At 37.0% G+C, this 16,151-nt stretch overlaps 1 protein-coding gene across 1 annotated transcript in view; it reads left to right on the top strand.

The window, feature by feature from the left end:
* Window positions 1–15,930, top strand: part of MAT1A (methionine adenosyltransferase 1A) — a 30,302-nt gene extending 14,372 nt beyond the window's left edge. Inside the window, exons 3-10 of the mRNA XM_082053586.1 lie at window positions 4,977–5,054; window positions 5,912–6,034; window positions 7,777–7,889; window positions 9,483–9,626; window positions 10,420–10,638; window positions 13,543–13,725; window positions 14,254–14,387; window positions 15,008–15,930. Of these exons, the coding sequence (XP_081909712.1) occupies window positions 4,977–5,054; window positions 5,912–6,034; window positions 7,777–7,889; window positions 9,483–9,626; window positions 10,420–10,638; window positions 13,543–13,725; window positions 14,254–14,387; window positions 15,008–15,110 (1,097 nt within the window). The 3' untranslated portion in view covers window positions 15,111–15,930. The remainder of the gene's footprint in view (window positions 1–4,976; window positions 5,055–5,911; window positions 6,035–7,776; window positions 7,890–9,482; window positions 9,627–10,419; window positions 10,639–13,542; window positions 13,726–14,253; window positions 14,388–15,007) is intronic.
* Window positions 15,931–16,151: the final 221 nt, after the last annotated feature.

Here is a 16,151-nt window from a genome sequence, read left to right as displayed (position 1 = left end):
GAACCAGATCTTTGTCTGGTTGAAATTTGAATTGTTCTGATTATATTAGCTGAGGGCTGAATGCTTTAATGGAGACCTTCTTCTTAATAAACAAAGCAGGAGAAATTATATGCTTATTTATTTGGGTATGCAGAGAACTGCCTTATACCTGTACAATGCCTAAGAGTTCTATGTCACTAGGAAGCCCAAATTCCATAGAAGTAAGTAATGGCTGGCAATAATTAACATGCAGTTATTACCTATGCTCCCCAATGACTTCATTGAAGACTCTTCCCAGTACAAATTTTTCAAAATCACTCGGGTATAAAATTTGAGACTTCCTTCCAGGTCTTTAATCTTAGCATTTAGTGGTTTAAATTCCAAACTCTTTGAAGACTTCCATGTGACTTCTTCATTTCAATGAAATAAAAGCACATAGATAGCAGCATGGGGAAAATAATTTTTATATATATATATATATATATATATATATATTTCTTGGTTTTTGTCACTACTCCATTCTGCTTTGTCCAGTAGCATCTGTCTGTGCTACACAATGGTTTCACTGTGCTTCAAAAGGCATTGTGTGCTTCTCTGACCCACAATGTCCTACAGGTGCCAAACCAGTTGGGATTCATTCCTCCCACTATCTGGTGTGACTTAGACAGAATTGCCCACCAATAGAATGTCATTGAGTTTTCCAGTAAGTATCAAGGAACCTCTTTAAAAATATAATGGAAAATCTCTGCTAAAAGCACCCTCAGATTTTCAACCATATTAAAAACATATGTGTATCTTCTGGATATCCACTGAAAAAAAAATCACAATAAAAACCCAAAACCAAAAAAATGGAAATTGCATATCTTTCCAGCAAGTCAATGCTTGCATGTCTTATATTTAACATTATATATACTTAACAACATGGTATACACTTAACAATATACATAATATTTCAGTAAACTATGTATTGAACAAAGAGAACAGATGTACAAGACATTTAAACAATGTGGTGTTAATATTGAAGTACCGCTGCAGTTTTCAATTAGGACTCCTCAAGAGTCTTTTAAATAGGAAAATTGTAATATAGCTCAGTTCAGCTATTCAAAGTCTTTCTAGTGAAACTTTATTGGTGGAAACCTTATTTTTTGATGAAGTGCTCATGACAAGTATTTGTGTTTCTTGACTGTTTTAATCTGTTACCAGAAAACTGAGAATTGCTCAGTTTATCATATTTTGAATATATAATTTCAGGTTCTAGTTTAAAATTATTTTTCTCTGTCAATATAAATTATGGATCATTAAAAATACCAAATTTTATTTTGATGATCACAGGTTTTTAAGAAAATCCACCCCACATTTTGAAATATTCGATGTTTATTATATTTATTATACCATCAAAGCCAGAAGTGTAGTTGTACCTTTTTGTTGGGCTTCAAAGGGCAGAGGTTTTTTGAACTACATTTTCAGTTGTTAACTGCTGTTCTTAGATTGTATGTGTGTGTGTGTGTGGACAATCTGTGAAACTGAATCCTTGGGGAGGTCTTGAGAACTTGTAGGCTTGTTTTAGGCTCTTACATAGTCTAGATTCATTAAACCAATTTATGTTCAACTGTGGAAAACTATGAAGCTCCTAATTATTTGAGATGCTGAGCGCCTCCTTTACCTCACAATTTGACAAGTGGGCATTTGAGTGGGGTTTGTCATTAGCTCCCCTAGACTCATTCATTCCTTTTACAGTTAGCAAGAGCTGTTCTACAGCTAATTGGCATCTCTGCCATAAGGCTGGGTCTGTGGAATGATTTGATTTCATGAAAAGAATTCATGGTTGTCTAATGCTTTCCTGCTCAGTCAAGAAATCCTCAGCCTAGACATCCCTTTTGCAATATTTGTCCTATTGGCTAGTAATTCACTACATGAAGGTATGCATGAACTGAATTCTTACTTATGACATCATTTTTTAAAGACAGTAATACCTCACCAGAGAAAGTCCTTTGTGCTTTCCCTGTTTCCAATAAAGAAGGAATAAAAATGGGGGGGAAATTACAGACAAACATACTCTGTCACATTTAGCAGCTAATAAGAGAAATGGGATGGCTGAGAAATTTAAATAACAGAATGAAGGGTGCACAAAGCCTGCTAAGCATTGCTAAAAATAAAATGCCTGGTTTTATTTTACACCAGAGACCTTTACTGATAGACATGCCTTTAATTTAATGCATTAATCAGCCAATCATCCAGCTAGGTTTCTCTTTCCAGTTTTGATAGATGTATCTGTATCTGAATTTGGATCTAGTTGCACTAGAGCTGCCGGTTGTTACACCAACAATCAGATATTACATGAATTGTTGAACTGATTTGTCTCAGCCTATTTTAACCTAAAGGTATGCTAACAGAATAGTAGACTGAATTATTCTAATATATTATTTTAATTGATTAAGTTCTCATATAAGGCCAGAAAGGACCTCTGATATATAATCTGGTCTGATGCCCGTGCACAATGATATTTCATGCAAGTATTCTTCAAACATGCCAGTAAATGATGGTTGAATTTCATTCATACTTTTAAAAAAGTTACCCAGTTTTCATCTAGACATTCGAAGGACCAAGGAATCCTGCATACCACTAGATGGATGGTTTCAATGGCTCTCACCCTTTTAAGATTTTCCTTTTTGAATCTTTATCTGTCTCTCTTTAATTTCCAGCTATCAACTCTAGTTACATTATTATCCATCAGACAAAGACTTTTCTCTCAGCATATTATTTCTAGATTCTTAGAGACTGTGATCCCAGTGCCTATATAAGGGTTTCCTCTGGTAGTTTGCCTTTCCTTCAGCCTTTCAAAACTAGATTGAGCTTGATTGATTTAATCCTGTAAGACAGATTTTTCTGATTTTGGGACATTCTTCTCAGTATTTTCTAAGCCCTCCCACAGTTTCTTAATGTCTTCTTTGGAATACCACCACCAAAATCTAGTATTTCTGTAGCAATCTCAGTAACGTTATTGTATGGAGATTATTTCATTTCTGTGGACAACTGTTCTGTTTTTCTGTCACAATCTTTTCAGAGTAACCATTTTGTAAGGCAATCTCTCTCCTTCTGTAAATGTCGACTGTGCTTTTTGTTCATGAATGTTTGCTATGTTATTTCCCTGAGAGAGAAGCAAAAGATCTACTTTTCCATCTACCAGTATCCATGAAATAGTGTAGATACTGATACATTTCATGCACCCCCACCCCCCCAAAAAAAAAAAACAACCCCACCATGAAAACATCCTGTTAAATCTTCACTTCTTGATTTCCCTGCCTACTATGGCTAATGCTCCCTGGAGACATTTCATGAGAGTTTTAGTTCATAAATTAATTTCAACCACAGCATGCAAAGCAAACATAAGATTCTTTGTACCAGATAGATGCCACGAGGAAAAAAGAGGATGAATCAGTCATATGGTATTTGCTTGTACTCTTCTTTAAAGTTTTGGAAATAATGCATATAATATCCCTGTATGTGCCTTACGGTGACCTTAGACAAACATGGGGCACTGGCATCTAGTGCAGGTGAGACATGCTTCATCTGGAGCAAGGACAGGGATAAAGATTGTTCCTAGCATAGAAGCTCTGGTTGGTGAAAAGACTACAAAGCAGTCCCAGTCACTAGGAGTTTACTACAGGGCATCGGACCTGCATTAAGAAGGTCATTCTATCCCATTTGCTCTGTGGTCCCACCCAGGTAATAAAAAAATTACATATTTTCATCAATAATTTTTTTCTTTTATGATTGAAAATATGGCTGTATTTCCTTATACGAATGGAAAAGAGAGCAAGAAGAGATACGTTTTAGTCACCTCTGCCACCTTTGTCCCCAGTCTTGCTAAACAAAGTTCATTTGGATTCCTAACTAAATTGAAAGTATGGTGCCTTGTTCCTGTTTGGAAATAATTGTCCCAAATTTAGAAACCCATGTACAGCTCTTTCAAGGCTGAAAGTTCCAATGCAGCCTACATTTACTAATCGTCTCTTGTGTTCGTTCTTTTTGTCTTGAAGTGGTTAATATGAGACATGAGTGTCCAAATCACGTTCGTTGATTTGTCCCTCTTAGCTAAATATACACCTTCCTCATGAAAATAAATGAGAATTTATTTTGACTTGAGTCTCTAATGACATACTCTAACAAAACATTGCTTTCCAACAGATTACATTGCAACTGTCAAGGCAGGAGATTAATTTGTTTTACCATACAGCATGTTATGGCAACATCTAAACGATACAATTAAATTATATGAGAAAAATTGCCATTTTCATGTGGAAGGCACTTTTATGGGTGCTGCAGTTCTGTATTCATCTGATTAGCTACATTATTTGATTAAGATTCATTATTCATTAAAATGGGAGGGAAGGAGGGAGGGAAGGAAGGAGGGAAGGAAGGAGGGAAGGAAGGAGGGAAGGAGGGAAGGAAGGAGGGAAGGAAGGAAGGAAGGAGGGAAGGAAGGAGGGAAGGAAGGAAGGAAGGAAGAAGGAAAGGAAGGAAGGGAGGAAGGGAGGAAGGGAGGAAGGGAGGAAGGAAGAAGGAAAGGGAGGAAGGGAGGAAGGGAGGAAGGGAGGAAGGGAGGAAGGGAGGGAGGGAGGGAGGGAGGGAGGAAGGAAGGAAGGAAGGAAGGAAGGAAGGAAGGAAGGAAGGAAGGAAGGAAGGAAGGAAGGAAGGAAGGAAGGAAGGAAGGAAGGAAGGAAGGAAGGAAGGAAGGAAGGAAGGAAGGAAGGAAGGAAGGAAGGAAGGAAGGAAAGAAAATTACAGGTAAAGTTGTAGTCAGTATGAGTTTACGACAGTAAGTAAATTCCCTATTGTATCTACTGACTTTGCTTGCAGGATGTTTCATATGTCTTTCTATTTATCTAGCTTAAATATTCCAGTAATAAGCAACAAAAGTCCTCACTGAAATATCGACCTATTCACAGTGATGCTAACAGTCCATGTTTCATGTTGAGTGCTTTGGTGTCTTGCAGATAAAATCTGTGATCAAATTAGTGATGCTGTTCTAGATGCTCATCTCAAACAGGACCCAAATGCCAAGGTTGCTTGTGGTAAGTTTGCTGCTTTGCTTTAAACGATCACCCGGTCACTGTTCTTTTTTTACGATGTTTGCAACGATCTTGATGCTATTATTTGCTGACTCATTCTACTCTCAAAAAATGACATGAGAATTACAGTCTTCAAAAGAAGGAGGAATGAGAAGAAAAAGTAGAAGTTTTGTAAAGATTGAAGCCTAAGTAGGCTGTAGAAGGATAGGATAATTAATTTTGTGCATGGACTGAATTTTCCTGGGAGAAACAGATTTGGCTTCATTACAGTGGATTTTTGAAAGAATATTTGAATGCTTTGTTGAAAGTTGACTTACTACATCTAAAAAAGTACTATTTTTTCAGTCCAAGTCCCCATAACTGCTTGTTTTTTGAAATCTCTTCAGAAAGAGTTGTGCTATCAATTCTCAGGTCATTACCTCAGTTCATGTATTATGTAACTAAACCCCATCTTCAGATTCTGCCTTCTGGGACTAGAGACAAGTTTTCAAAATGGTTGATCACGGATGAGTTTTGTTTAGCCTCAGTATGTATCTTAGAGTGATTAAGTGCATTTAGAAATCACAGTTTAATGCTTTACTTCACTAAAATCTGTGCATATCACTGCATCCTGCTCAGTGCTTTGACTTTCCCATTTGTAAACTGGACATATTAGTCTTTTCCTTACTTTCAGACATATGGTGAGTATGAAAAGGCTTGTTGTAGAAGGAGCTAATAATGCTAAAAACATAGGTAGAAAGGACTTATACTGTATATGACCAATAGATTTCTCAAAATCACCATCATCACAAATATTGTTATTTCTCTTAGCAGGCTGGGTTATTCTGCTGTTGTAATCCTGTTTTCATCTCTCTTTTCAGAGACAGTATGTAAAACAGGAATGGTGTTGCTCTGTGGGGAGATCACATCTCATGCTATTGTGGATTATCAACGAGTTGTCCGAGATGCAATTAGAAATATTGGCTATGATGATTCAGCTAAAGGTTGGTGAAAAACTCATAAGATCCTTGAAGAGCAAGCAATAGGCAACTGCAAAACAGGTCTGTCATCACTTCCATATTCGGGCTTTAGCAAGCTTGATAAAAACTGAATATCCTGTGTGAAAGCTGCTTACATGGTGCTACGGGATACAATTTCTGGCTTTATCCCAGTAAGTAGAAAAACCATCCTATATTAGTTAGTACTGAAGTCGAGCAGGCAGAATATATTTTGAACTGTGGTACCATGCCAGAATAATTAACTGCAACTTGAGCCACAGAATCTACTGCTCCTCCAAACTTGCAAGAACTTGAATCTCGGTTATTCATTTGGCAAGCTGATTGAAGCATCTTGATGTGAAAGAGTGGGAAGAAGAAACCTAGTTCATTTCACTGTAATGTTGTGTATGTGTGCTGTGGTAGCATCTAGAATGCCCAGGTGTAAAGCCGGTTCTCACTTTGCAAGGTGCTCTGTTAGCTCTGAACAACTCCTCCTAGACTGAGGAGTGTGCAGTCCAAATCCGTTTTGTGTAATGTACAAATGATAAAAAAGACAAAATGTTCTATATACCAGACACATTTCACCTTCTGATTTGCGATGTATCAGTTTATACATTACAAATATTCCAAGTATACTGTTACAGCGAAGTGTTTCTTTTAAGAGCTTTTGGTTAAACAAAAGTTGTTTCTTGCAGTACTTTAATTGCTATTGAATTCATATGGAGATTGTGGCAGGAGACTATTATATCAGCACATCTGCAGGTTACCTCTACCATCACGTAACAGCAGTGCTTTCAGAAAATGCTGGCAAATCTAGTAGGTCATAAATCTCCTTTTTATCCTAACTGCCAAAAAATATAAGGGAAGACGCAGTGACCCAGTAAAAACAATTTCTATGCAGAAGTAAAAAAAAAAAAAAAAAAAAAAAAGGTTAGAAAAAAACAATGGCACACAGAAATATAATTTTCTTCTCTACATAGCCTACTTAAAAGAGGGTGAAGAGCATTTTTCAAATGAATCGTGAATATGGACATGTATATATGTTGTATTGTCTGAACATGAGTTTGTTCAGCAGCTGCCAGTAGCAATAGTTCTAGGGAAGGTTAGACTTGGAGAGAAGCAAGTTACTATTAATATACCTAGGAACAGGTGGAGAATTTTGCCACAATCTTCTGTAAATCTTTCAAGTTCTTTTTAAAACCTTCCTTTTGATTTCTGAAAGTAATGTGAATTCCCACTTCTGTGAGAGTTGAATCTGGTTTTTTCCCTGTTCATGGCTCTCACACAAACTCCCTCAAGAGATTTAGGTACAGACGCTGCTTTGCATGTATTAAAAATAATGTATCAGAGAGCAGAGACTTAAGTTGCTGAAAACATCAGCTCCTAGGAATTTAAGTAGAGGTTTTTAATACTATTTATTTGGGAAAGGCTGATTATTTACTTTTTTGACTATTTTTCTGTAGTTAAGAATTTATAATCTGAATTGGTTGGGCGCAGAGTGCCAGTGCAAGAGAAAACAAGCAGTAACAAGCAATAAAGACAACCCTATATGCCACACCCCCTCCCAAAAAAAGGTTTTAAATGTTGTTGTATTGACATTAAAAAGTCACTAAAAACAGCAGTTAGGTTGTGAGTTCTCAATGCAGTATCCTACCCTTCAGAATGAAAATTTTGTCATATGGTTCTGTGTTGCTTTCCTTAACAGTGACAGGAAACACTAATTTGCCACTATTCCTTTTTCCAAATAGGCTTTGACTACAAGACTTGTAACGTTCTAGTGGCACTGGAACAGCAGTCACCTGACATTGCCCAAGGTGTTCATCTACACAGGGATGAAGAGGATGTTGGTGCTGGAGATCAGGTAGACATGACATCACATCTAAACATCAAAGCTGTTTGAATGGAAAATTTACCGTATCTCATTGCCCTGTTTTCTAAATCAAAACCCATGAGAAGGTTTCCATGCTTCTGTCTTGAGTTAGCCCAGAATAAAAAATATTATTTTATTGAAACACTTGCAAATTCTTGGAGTGCAGACTTTTGCCTGGTGTTTGTTATAGCACTCCATGTGAGTCAGGAGGGCTCTGGCAGCTTGTAGTAGCTGAGAATGTGCCCTTTAGAACTTAGCAAAGGTTTTTTGCTTATGTATTTAATGTTTTTGTTGAGTAGCTTTAGATTCATTAAACTATAGAGCTTGCAGCCAGACCTGTCTTCAAAGATGGAATAAACAAAGGATCTTTTCACTTTCACAGAGCTCTTGAGATTTTACACAGCAAAAAATTAGTCTATGTTTCAACTGTCTGCAACATTAGCACAATGAACACAAGTACATCAGAGTACTTTTAATTCTCACTTATTTCCCAGAGGCAGCTATTGTAATAGGTATTCCACATAATTAAGGCTGTCCAAGCTGCATTTCTATGAGCTAAATAACATATGTAGGTAATTATGGTGTGTTCCCAAGAGAAAGATGCTAACATAAAAACTCCATAATCTGACTGATGCCAGTATGAGTGAGTTTAACATTTACAGTAGTTATCATTAGTAGCAATATCTAGTTTATAACAATGCTGTTGAGAACCATAAGTGGAGATATCAGAGTTCGGGAGCCGAGCTAATATTGTTCAAAAACCCCTTGAGGAATAAATTAAAATATTTTTATGCTGTCATAGTGACATAATACTACATAAGATGAAAAGATATCTGACTTTCTGTGGTACTTTGATGGCCTCCCTTCCCATTGTATCAAAGTATCTTCCTGTCTTTTTTTTAATCACAACTGACACTGGATGAAGAGGAAGAAAATGCTGCCAACTCTATTTAACAGATTATAACCTGACGCAGGGAACATGACTGAGTAACAATAGAAGCTGTGACTAGAAGTGTGTGGCATTGAAAATCTGAGGCTGGTGCCTTAACTGTTGGGTGGTACGTCCTTCATGGAGTATTCATATCCCATTCCTCTGAAATGTCAGATGTGAACTGCAGTATGAGTGTCTCTGTATTCACACATTAAAGCCTCTATAACCTATCCAGGCTAATGAGAGCTCCTTTCCTATGACAGAATAGTCCTGAAATTGTTTTGCTCCAATAGATTTTTTTTTTTTTTCCTGTGAAAGAACCTGTGGGGTTTGTTTGTTTTTGTTTTAATCTTTTGTTTGTTTTGTTTGTTTGGTTGGTTGGTTTTCACATAATCTTCTCGATTTTTGTCCAGGTTTCCGGCTTAACATGTAAACCTTTAAACTTTCAGTAAAAAATTCTAGGGACATGGTTTGTTTCTCATTACACTGTAACGTGTTGCAGCCTGATTTGAGTTTAGGCTTCTTGTGCTGTTATGTAAACCAGTAGAAAGTAAACCTGAGGGTACTGTTTACTGTTTGCTTCACATGAAATCACATTGCCTTTCATCGTGGTGTTTTTAACAGTGATTGAAGTACCTTTTCTCCTCCTGTAGGGTTTGATGTTCGGTTATGCAACAGATGAGACAGAAGAATGTATGCCTCTAACAATTATTCTTGCTCATAAACTGAATGCCAGGTTAGCAGAGCTGAGGCGTAACGGAGAACTTCCTTGGCTGAGACCTGACTCTAAAACACAGGTAAATACTGCTATGGGTAGTTCAGAGAGTTGAAAACTAACATTTTTTTTTTCTTTCCGTCCTAGAATTCTTATTTTTTTAAAAAACAAAAAACAAAACGAACAGCGATTGATGGTGTACAGAGTATCAGGATTCCTGCTACATAACCTAAAGTAGCATATAAAGCACTTCCACTGCTGATGATACTGTCTCCGTTACTGCTGGAAAATGGTTAACCTGTATCAGAGTGCTAAGAGCACTCAACCATCTACCAGGGAAGAAACATTTAACCCTTCAAACCTAAGTGGTCTGTGATTGTTTGAAAAGTGACAGCAGATCCAAAGGACTTATTTGTATTTAGGGTTTCAGGCTGGCCTTTTTGAAGATACACTAAGAACACGAATTTCTGAGGCTTGGGCGTTTTGCTGGAAATCCCAACCAAAAGACAAATTTGGGACAATTTCATAGAAAATCAGATTGTCCACATTGGGTCTTTTTGTTTTGTATTGTTTTGTATTGTTTTGTTTTGTTTTTGTTTTGTTTTGTTTGTTTTGGTTTGGTTTTTGTTTGTTTGTTCTCATTTGGTTTGGTTGGCTGGTTGGTTTTGGTTTTCTTTTCCCTCAGCACTGCACAAAGAATTAGGCAATAGGCTTAATTTCTCATACCTTGGTAACAATGTCAGCAGTGATCATTAAAATGTCAGTATTGATATTTTGCTAGATTTTTTTTCTCTTGGAATAGGAGAGCATGTCATTTGATGGAGACAGGTAATTGATTTTACAGCAACTTTGCTTTCTCTTCCTTATCTATTCAGGTCACAGTTCAGTATATCCAGGAGAATGGAGCAGTCATCCCAGTGCGTGTTCACACTATCGTGATATCTGTGCAGCATGATGAAACCATTTCACTGGAGAGTATGCGCAGAACCCTGAAGGATCGTGTGATTCAAGCTGTTGTTCCTGCAAAATACCTGGATGAGAAAACTATTTATCACCTTCAACCTAGTGGACGTTTTGTTATTGGAGGACCTCAGGTTTGTGTTGTATTATTTTGGTGCTTTTATCAGCTTGCCTTAGTCATTGGATGTGTGTCTCAAAATAAATGCTTGCCTTTTTGGCATGTCTGTCCTAGGCAGTGAGAAGCAAGCTGTCTAGTGGAAGTTTTAACTGCAGTTTTATGTGGGAGAAGCACCCAGGATTTCATGTGCTGTATTCCAAAGCAGCATTGGAGAGCATGGTTATATCACACGTGTGTTGTGAGTAGGCAGGCAAGTTGAGCTGAATCTTACATTGCCTGTGGAACATACAGCCCAGCTCTGTGTTTTCTCAAACCTTCTTGAGTACAGCACTGAGTGAGACACACAATCCTTTCTCATTGAAAGCACGCCTTACAGAGATGAACAAGAGAAGGTTTAAGTCTCTTACGGTAAACCTGGTTTTCAGATCTATATCGCTTGCAGTGTTCTGTGACACCAATGAGAGTGGAAGGTGCCCAGCTGTTCTGAAAATCGGCCCCTGATAGGCTTCTCCTGGTGAGAACATAATGATTACTTTTGCTTTATCTGTGCAATGCAGGAGCTGCGATTTGTAATTTGATCCTGAACTCACATAAGTCATGCAGAACTTTTACATCCTGTAGGATCAGGACCTTTGAGATTTAGGTTTTGAAAACAAATTCACCATTCTCAATGTTTTAGGTTTCAGTTCCCTTCAGAACTATCACAGCAAAATTTCAAAGCTCCTTCCTGAAGTTAGGTCCAATTTTACAACAAATCCAAGTTGACATGGTTTTTCCTTTGCTGTTCAAATTCATTCATTTACTGGAATTTTCCAGAATTATTTCTAAGATGCTGTGTCTTTTTTTTATGTTAGTGCCATGGAATAGGTAAGAAGGTGTTGAGATTGTGATTCTGTGATTATAATAATGATTATACAAAAAATGTAGTTTTGTGTATTTGAATTGGTTGTATCACTGTAATTTTGTGTATCATCAACATGCTAGTCTATGGACAAATTAAGAGGCAAACTTGAGCTGCAGCTGGGAGCAAATGAACCAATGTAGCAATCATAGCTACATGCAAAGGCTACACATGAAAATTTTCAGGTGTGCACTGAGCTACACCCATATAAAAACGTAATATAGTTCCATTTGCTAAGCCAACCAGGAATACCTTTTCTACTCTTGTAATGGAACTGTATTGCTTTTGTTTGCACATACAAACACAGGTATGTCACAGTGTGTGTTTGTAGCTTTGTAAACCTGGATAAGTTAACTTAACATGGATCAATCTGCCTGTGTGTCCGTGGCCTTACAACTGCTATAATCTCTTGTGCAATTTCCAGTAGCATTGCAGCAAACAGAAGATAACGATTTCTTTCCTTGTCATTTATGTCTTTAAGTTCCTGATTACTTTTCATAAGGGTATTAATAAGTTTTATTTTTAACAATGGTAGCTATGGAAGGCTGTCTTAATCACCAGCTCAGTTCATCTAAGGAAGACACATGTATTTCATCTGGGATTTTTTATGTTTTCAAGCAGGGTGGTAACCTGAATTCTGGCTATGGCAAAATTAGTAATTTTGCTGCTGTCACTGTGTTCCCTACCGCAACACCTGCTGGTTCTGTGAGGACATTACAGCTTGTTGCAAATGTGCTCTTTCAGCACCTTCAAAACGAGGGGTGGTTTTTTTTCCTTTCAGCTGTCCATTTCCTCTCACTCAGCTCTGCAGTGAAGTCATGATGCCACAGAAAGTGTTCTCATTGCAACTGTCTGTGCCACCAGAAATTAAGGTTTGAGTTGAGCAGAGCTTCAGGAGGACAGGTTCCGTTAGACAAGCTCGGTTATCTGCTTTCTTAACAGAATGGAATAAACAGTACCAAAGTTTTCCTTCTATGTATACACACAGTCTTTCTAAGAAAAACTTTCTCTCTCTGCTTGTGTTTGCTGTGAAAAGGTTTCAGCAGATGAATTTTACTGCCATGATATTCTGTAGGCAAAGAATTTCAAACCTGCCTGCACAGGTAGAAACAGATTTTCAAATTTGACCATGTTTGCATTCACACCAGAAAGCTTAAGCTTTTAGTAAATTGAGGGGTCAGACAATTAGTGGGGTACCGATCAGCTAACCAAGATCAAATGAACATATCAGGTACTGGAGAGGAGCAATCAGGATAGCTGTGTAGGCAGCTAAAAGGTTATCTGTGCTTCCTTGTTTAATATTTTAGAATATTAATCTATAAGTATCTGTTCTTAGAAAGAAGTAATCCTTCTTTCTCCATTACCTATAACTGCCTACTACTCCATACTTGTTGTGTATAATTTAAATTAGACTATAAGTATTTTGAGGTTGAAAATGTGTTTTTAGTACATATTTGTGTGACACTCTCTTATGTTACTGTAAAGGAAGTATTGGGTGCCAGCCTACATGTAATGATGTATAAGGTAGTGCTGGCATACCTTTTGATGGTAAATAAAAAGACATAAACTGTTTAGTATTCACAGAACTTTGGATTTTGACCAAAAGATATAAAAGCTTGATGTTTTTTTAACAGTGTAAAATCTCTCAATGGTTCCTTTTTGGTTTGTCAGCAATATTCTGTATTCAGTTTGGATGTGATAGGTAACTTTTAAATCAAAGTTCCTATATCGTCTGGAATATTTACTTTTGAAACAGGCAGTGCATGTTCTAGCTATCTGGGTGTAAGCCCATTCGCTTGACTACCAATCACTATTTGTGAATGTCTTTTATGAATCTGGCTTTAAAAAATATTTGTAGCTGTTGTAGCTCAGTGAAATAAGTTCATTGCTACCCCACAGCAACCCATATGTGGTGAACTTAACTTACACATTGTTTTAGTCTGCTGGAGAATGCGTAGCCTTGTTTAAGAGTTGTAATAAAATAGATTGTAAAGTGAATAAATTCTTTTACCGATTCAGGGTGATGCTGGTGTTACTGGTCGAAAGATCATTGTGGATACTTATGGTGGCTGGGGAGCCCATGGAGGTGGTGCCTTTTCTGGCAAAGACTATACGAAGGTGGACCGATCAGCTGCGTACGCAGCCCGTTGGGTGGCCAAGTCCCTTGTGAAAGCTGGGCTATGTCGCCGTGTTCTGGTTCAGGTATGGTTCGCTATGAATGCTGCTTTTCTAAAAAAAGATTTTTCCTTTTCAACTTTACCTTGAATACACATCGTATGAGACACTGTAGTAGAAGCAGTCTTGGTGGCAGCTTGGGGTTGAAGAAAGGAAGACCTTGATGTGCTCAATTCATGACCACTATAATGTTGTTAATGTACTATCAGCTTCTTGAAGCTGGAACTTTTAATTTAGCTTTCATTTTATTGGCTGTTTTTCTGGACAGTTACTGAGCCCTCAACCCTCTTTATACTTACTGTCATGGAATTAAGCATGGGGCATCCAGATGACGGGGAAGAAAGTTATCCAGAGTATTTAGCATTTTCAAAGTTTGTTTGTTTTTTGTTTTTTGTTTTTGTTTTTCTTCTACAAATACAGATTGCATAAATATGGGAAGTGAAGGAGAGGCCTTAGTTTTCTTAAGATGGCTCATGAGTGAATGCTTTCTTCTGTTGCATACTGTTGCCAGCTGAGATGCTGTGTTTATTTGCTATGGTTTCTTTTTTGCCATAGGTTTCTTATGCCATTGGGGTAGCTCACCCACTGTCCATTTCACTATTCACTTACGGAACTTCCCAAAAAACAGAGAAAGAGCTGCTGGACATTGTGCACAAAAACTTTGATCTTCGGCCTGGAGTCATTGTCAGGTATAGAAACACACAAAAAGAAAAATATATTGGTGATTACATCCTAGAAGTGATTTCTTGCAAAACCATTAGATGTAACAATTTTAGAGTCAGCATCTTGAGCTAGCGTGGGATTGTTCCATGAAGTACAAAAAGACTTTCTCTTATTCTGCCATTCTGTCTGTCTTCACAGTTGATACTTTTTATGGATCTACCAGTGTACCATATATTTTAAGATAACAGATGCCCTTTTCAAGTTTCATATGAAGCATATATTTCTAGCATTTCGGCTTATGTAGTATCTGGAATTCAAATAAAATAACTTTTGTATTCCTATAATTTTAAGTTAATTTGCTGTGAAAAAGATCTGTTTTGTTTTACAAAAGGAATTCAATGTTATTTCATCTTTTCCGTTAAAATTAATAATTCTCAATAACTTTTCCTGTAGTTCACATTTAAGTGTTGTTGTCACTTTTATGGTTGTCTATTGGACATGTTTACTGGTACGCTTGCATCTCCAGAATATACTTCCTTGACTAAGGGCATGGAATTGATACCAGCATCAGGATTTTAATGGTAGTTATCATGAAGTATCTTAACTTAATGTGAGGAATTTTCTCTTCTTTTTATTATACACACAGGGATTTGGACCTAAAAAAGCCCATATACCAGAAGACTGCATGTTATGGTCACTTTGGAAGAAATGAATTCTCATGGGAGGTGCCTAAAAAACTTGTGTTTTGACAGTAGCAGTAACCCTTTAAAACAGAATGGAAGAGAAGTCCACTAATGATGAAGATGCTTCCAAAATCAAATTTGACAGCTTTGTGTTCAACAAAAGGAATTTTAGATTTTAAATGGAAAGAAAGAAAAGGATATTTTCTTGGAAATTGATTTTTTTAACCCTCAGTGTCTTTCATTATCTAAGATACAAAGGACAGAGTCTGTTTTGTTAATCAGCATAAGACAACAAAATACAGTTTACTTTTTATTGCTGCTCTGTTGGTTCTTCTGATAAAGGCAAAGTATGACTCAGGTACGCAAACCAATGGCTGAACCTCAAACCTTTCATGTGCAAAGGCAAAAACAAGTTTCCCAACTCTGAGTAAGGATCAGCAGATCTCTTACTTCTAACTAGACAATGGGAAATTCTGGGGTCCAATTTCCTCACTGGAGTTAGCATTACATACAGCTGGGGGTTGTTTTGGTAGGAAAAGGCTGAATATCACATAACTGTGTGTTGGCCTCTTTTGTAGATGATGGTTACATATATGTAGTATTTAAATCACCTTCACGGGGTATGTGCTGTTACTGTTGTGTTTCAATTACCTCTGGTTTTGAAACGTAAGTGTTCTCCTATAAAAACATAATCATAAAATAAAAAGCTTTTTCCTACCAGGTGCCTCTTCTTCTGTTTTGTTGTTTTGTTGTTTTGTTTTGTTTTGTTTTAATGCTGCAGTATAATGGTCCATCTCAACTCAACCTCTTATACTCTTGTAGCTTTTTAGTTTACCGACATAATTGAATTTTATCAGCTTCTGAAATCGTGGTACGACTTTAACTACATGTGTGATCTCTGTCTAGTCCTTGTGATTAATAGAAACTTGGTGAAAAACTGTTAGATTTTTATTTTTAACTCTTAGGGTTGTGCTATGCAGTATTCTCTTGAAATTTTTGCTCCTAAATGTTACGTTTATTCCATGGTTTACCAGGTTTGCTGTAATTCAGGAGTGAAATAAAGTACATCGAAATAACTGCAGAACATTACTAAATATATAGAGAGCA

This window comes from Streptopelia decaocto (assembly GCF_964273445.1).
Source record: "Streptopelia decaocto genome assembly, chromosome: 5".
Taxonomy (NCBI): domain Eukaryota; kingdom Metazoa; phylum Chordata; class Aves; order Columbiformes; family Columbidae; genus Streptopelia; species Streptopelia decaocto.
The sequence above is the reverse complement of the archived record's forward strand: the minus strand, read 5'-3'. Positions and strand labels throughout refer to the sequence as shown.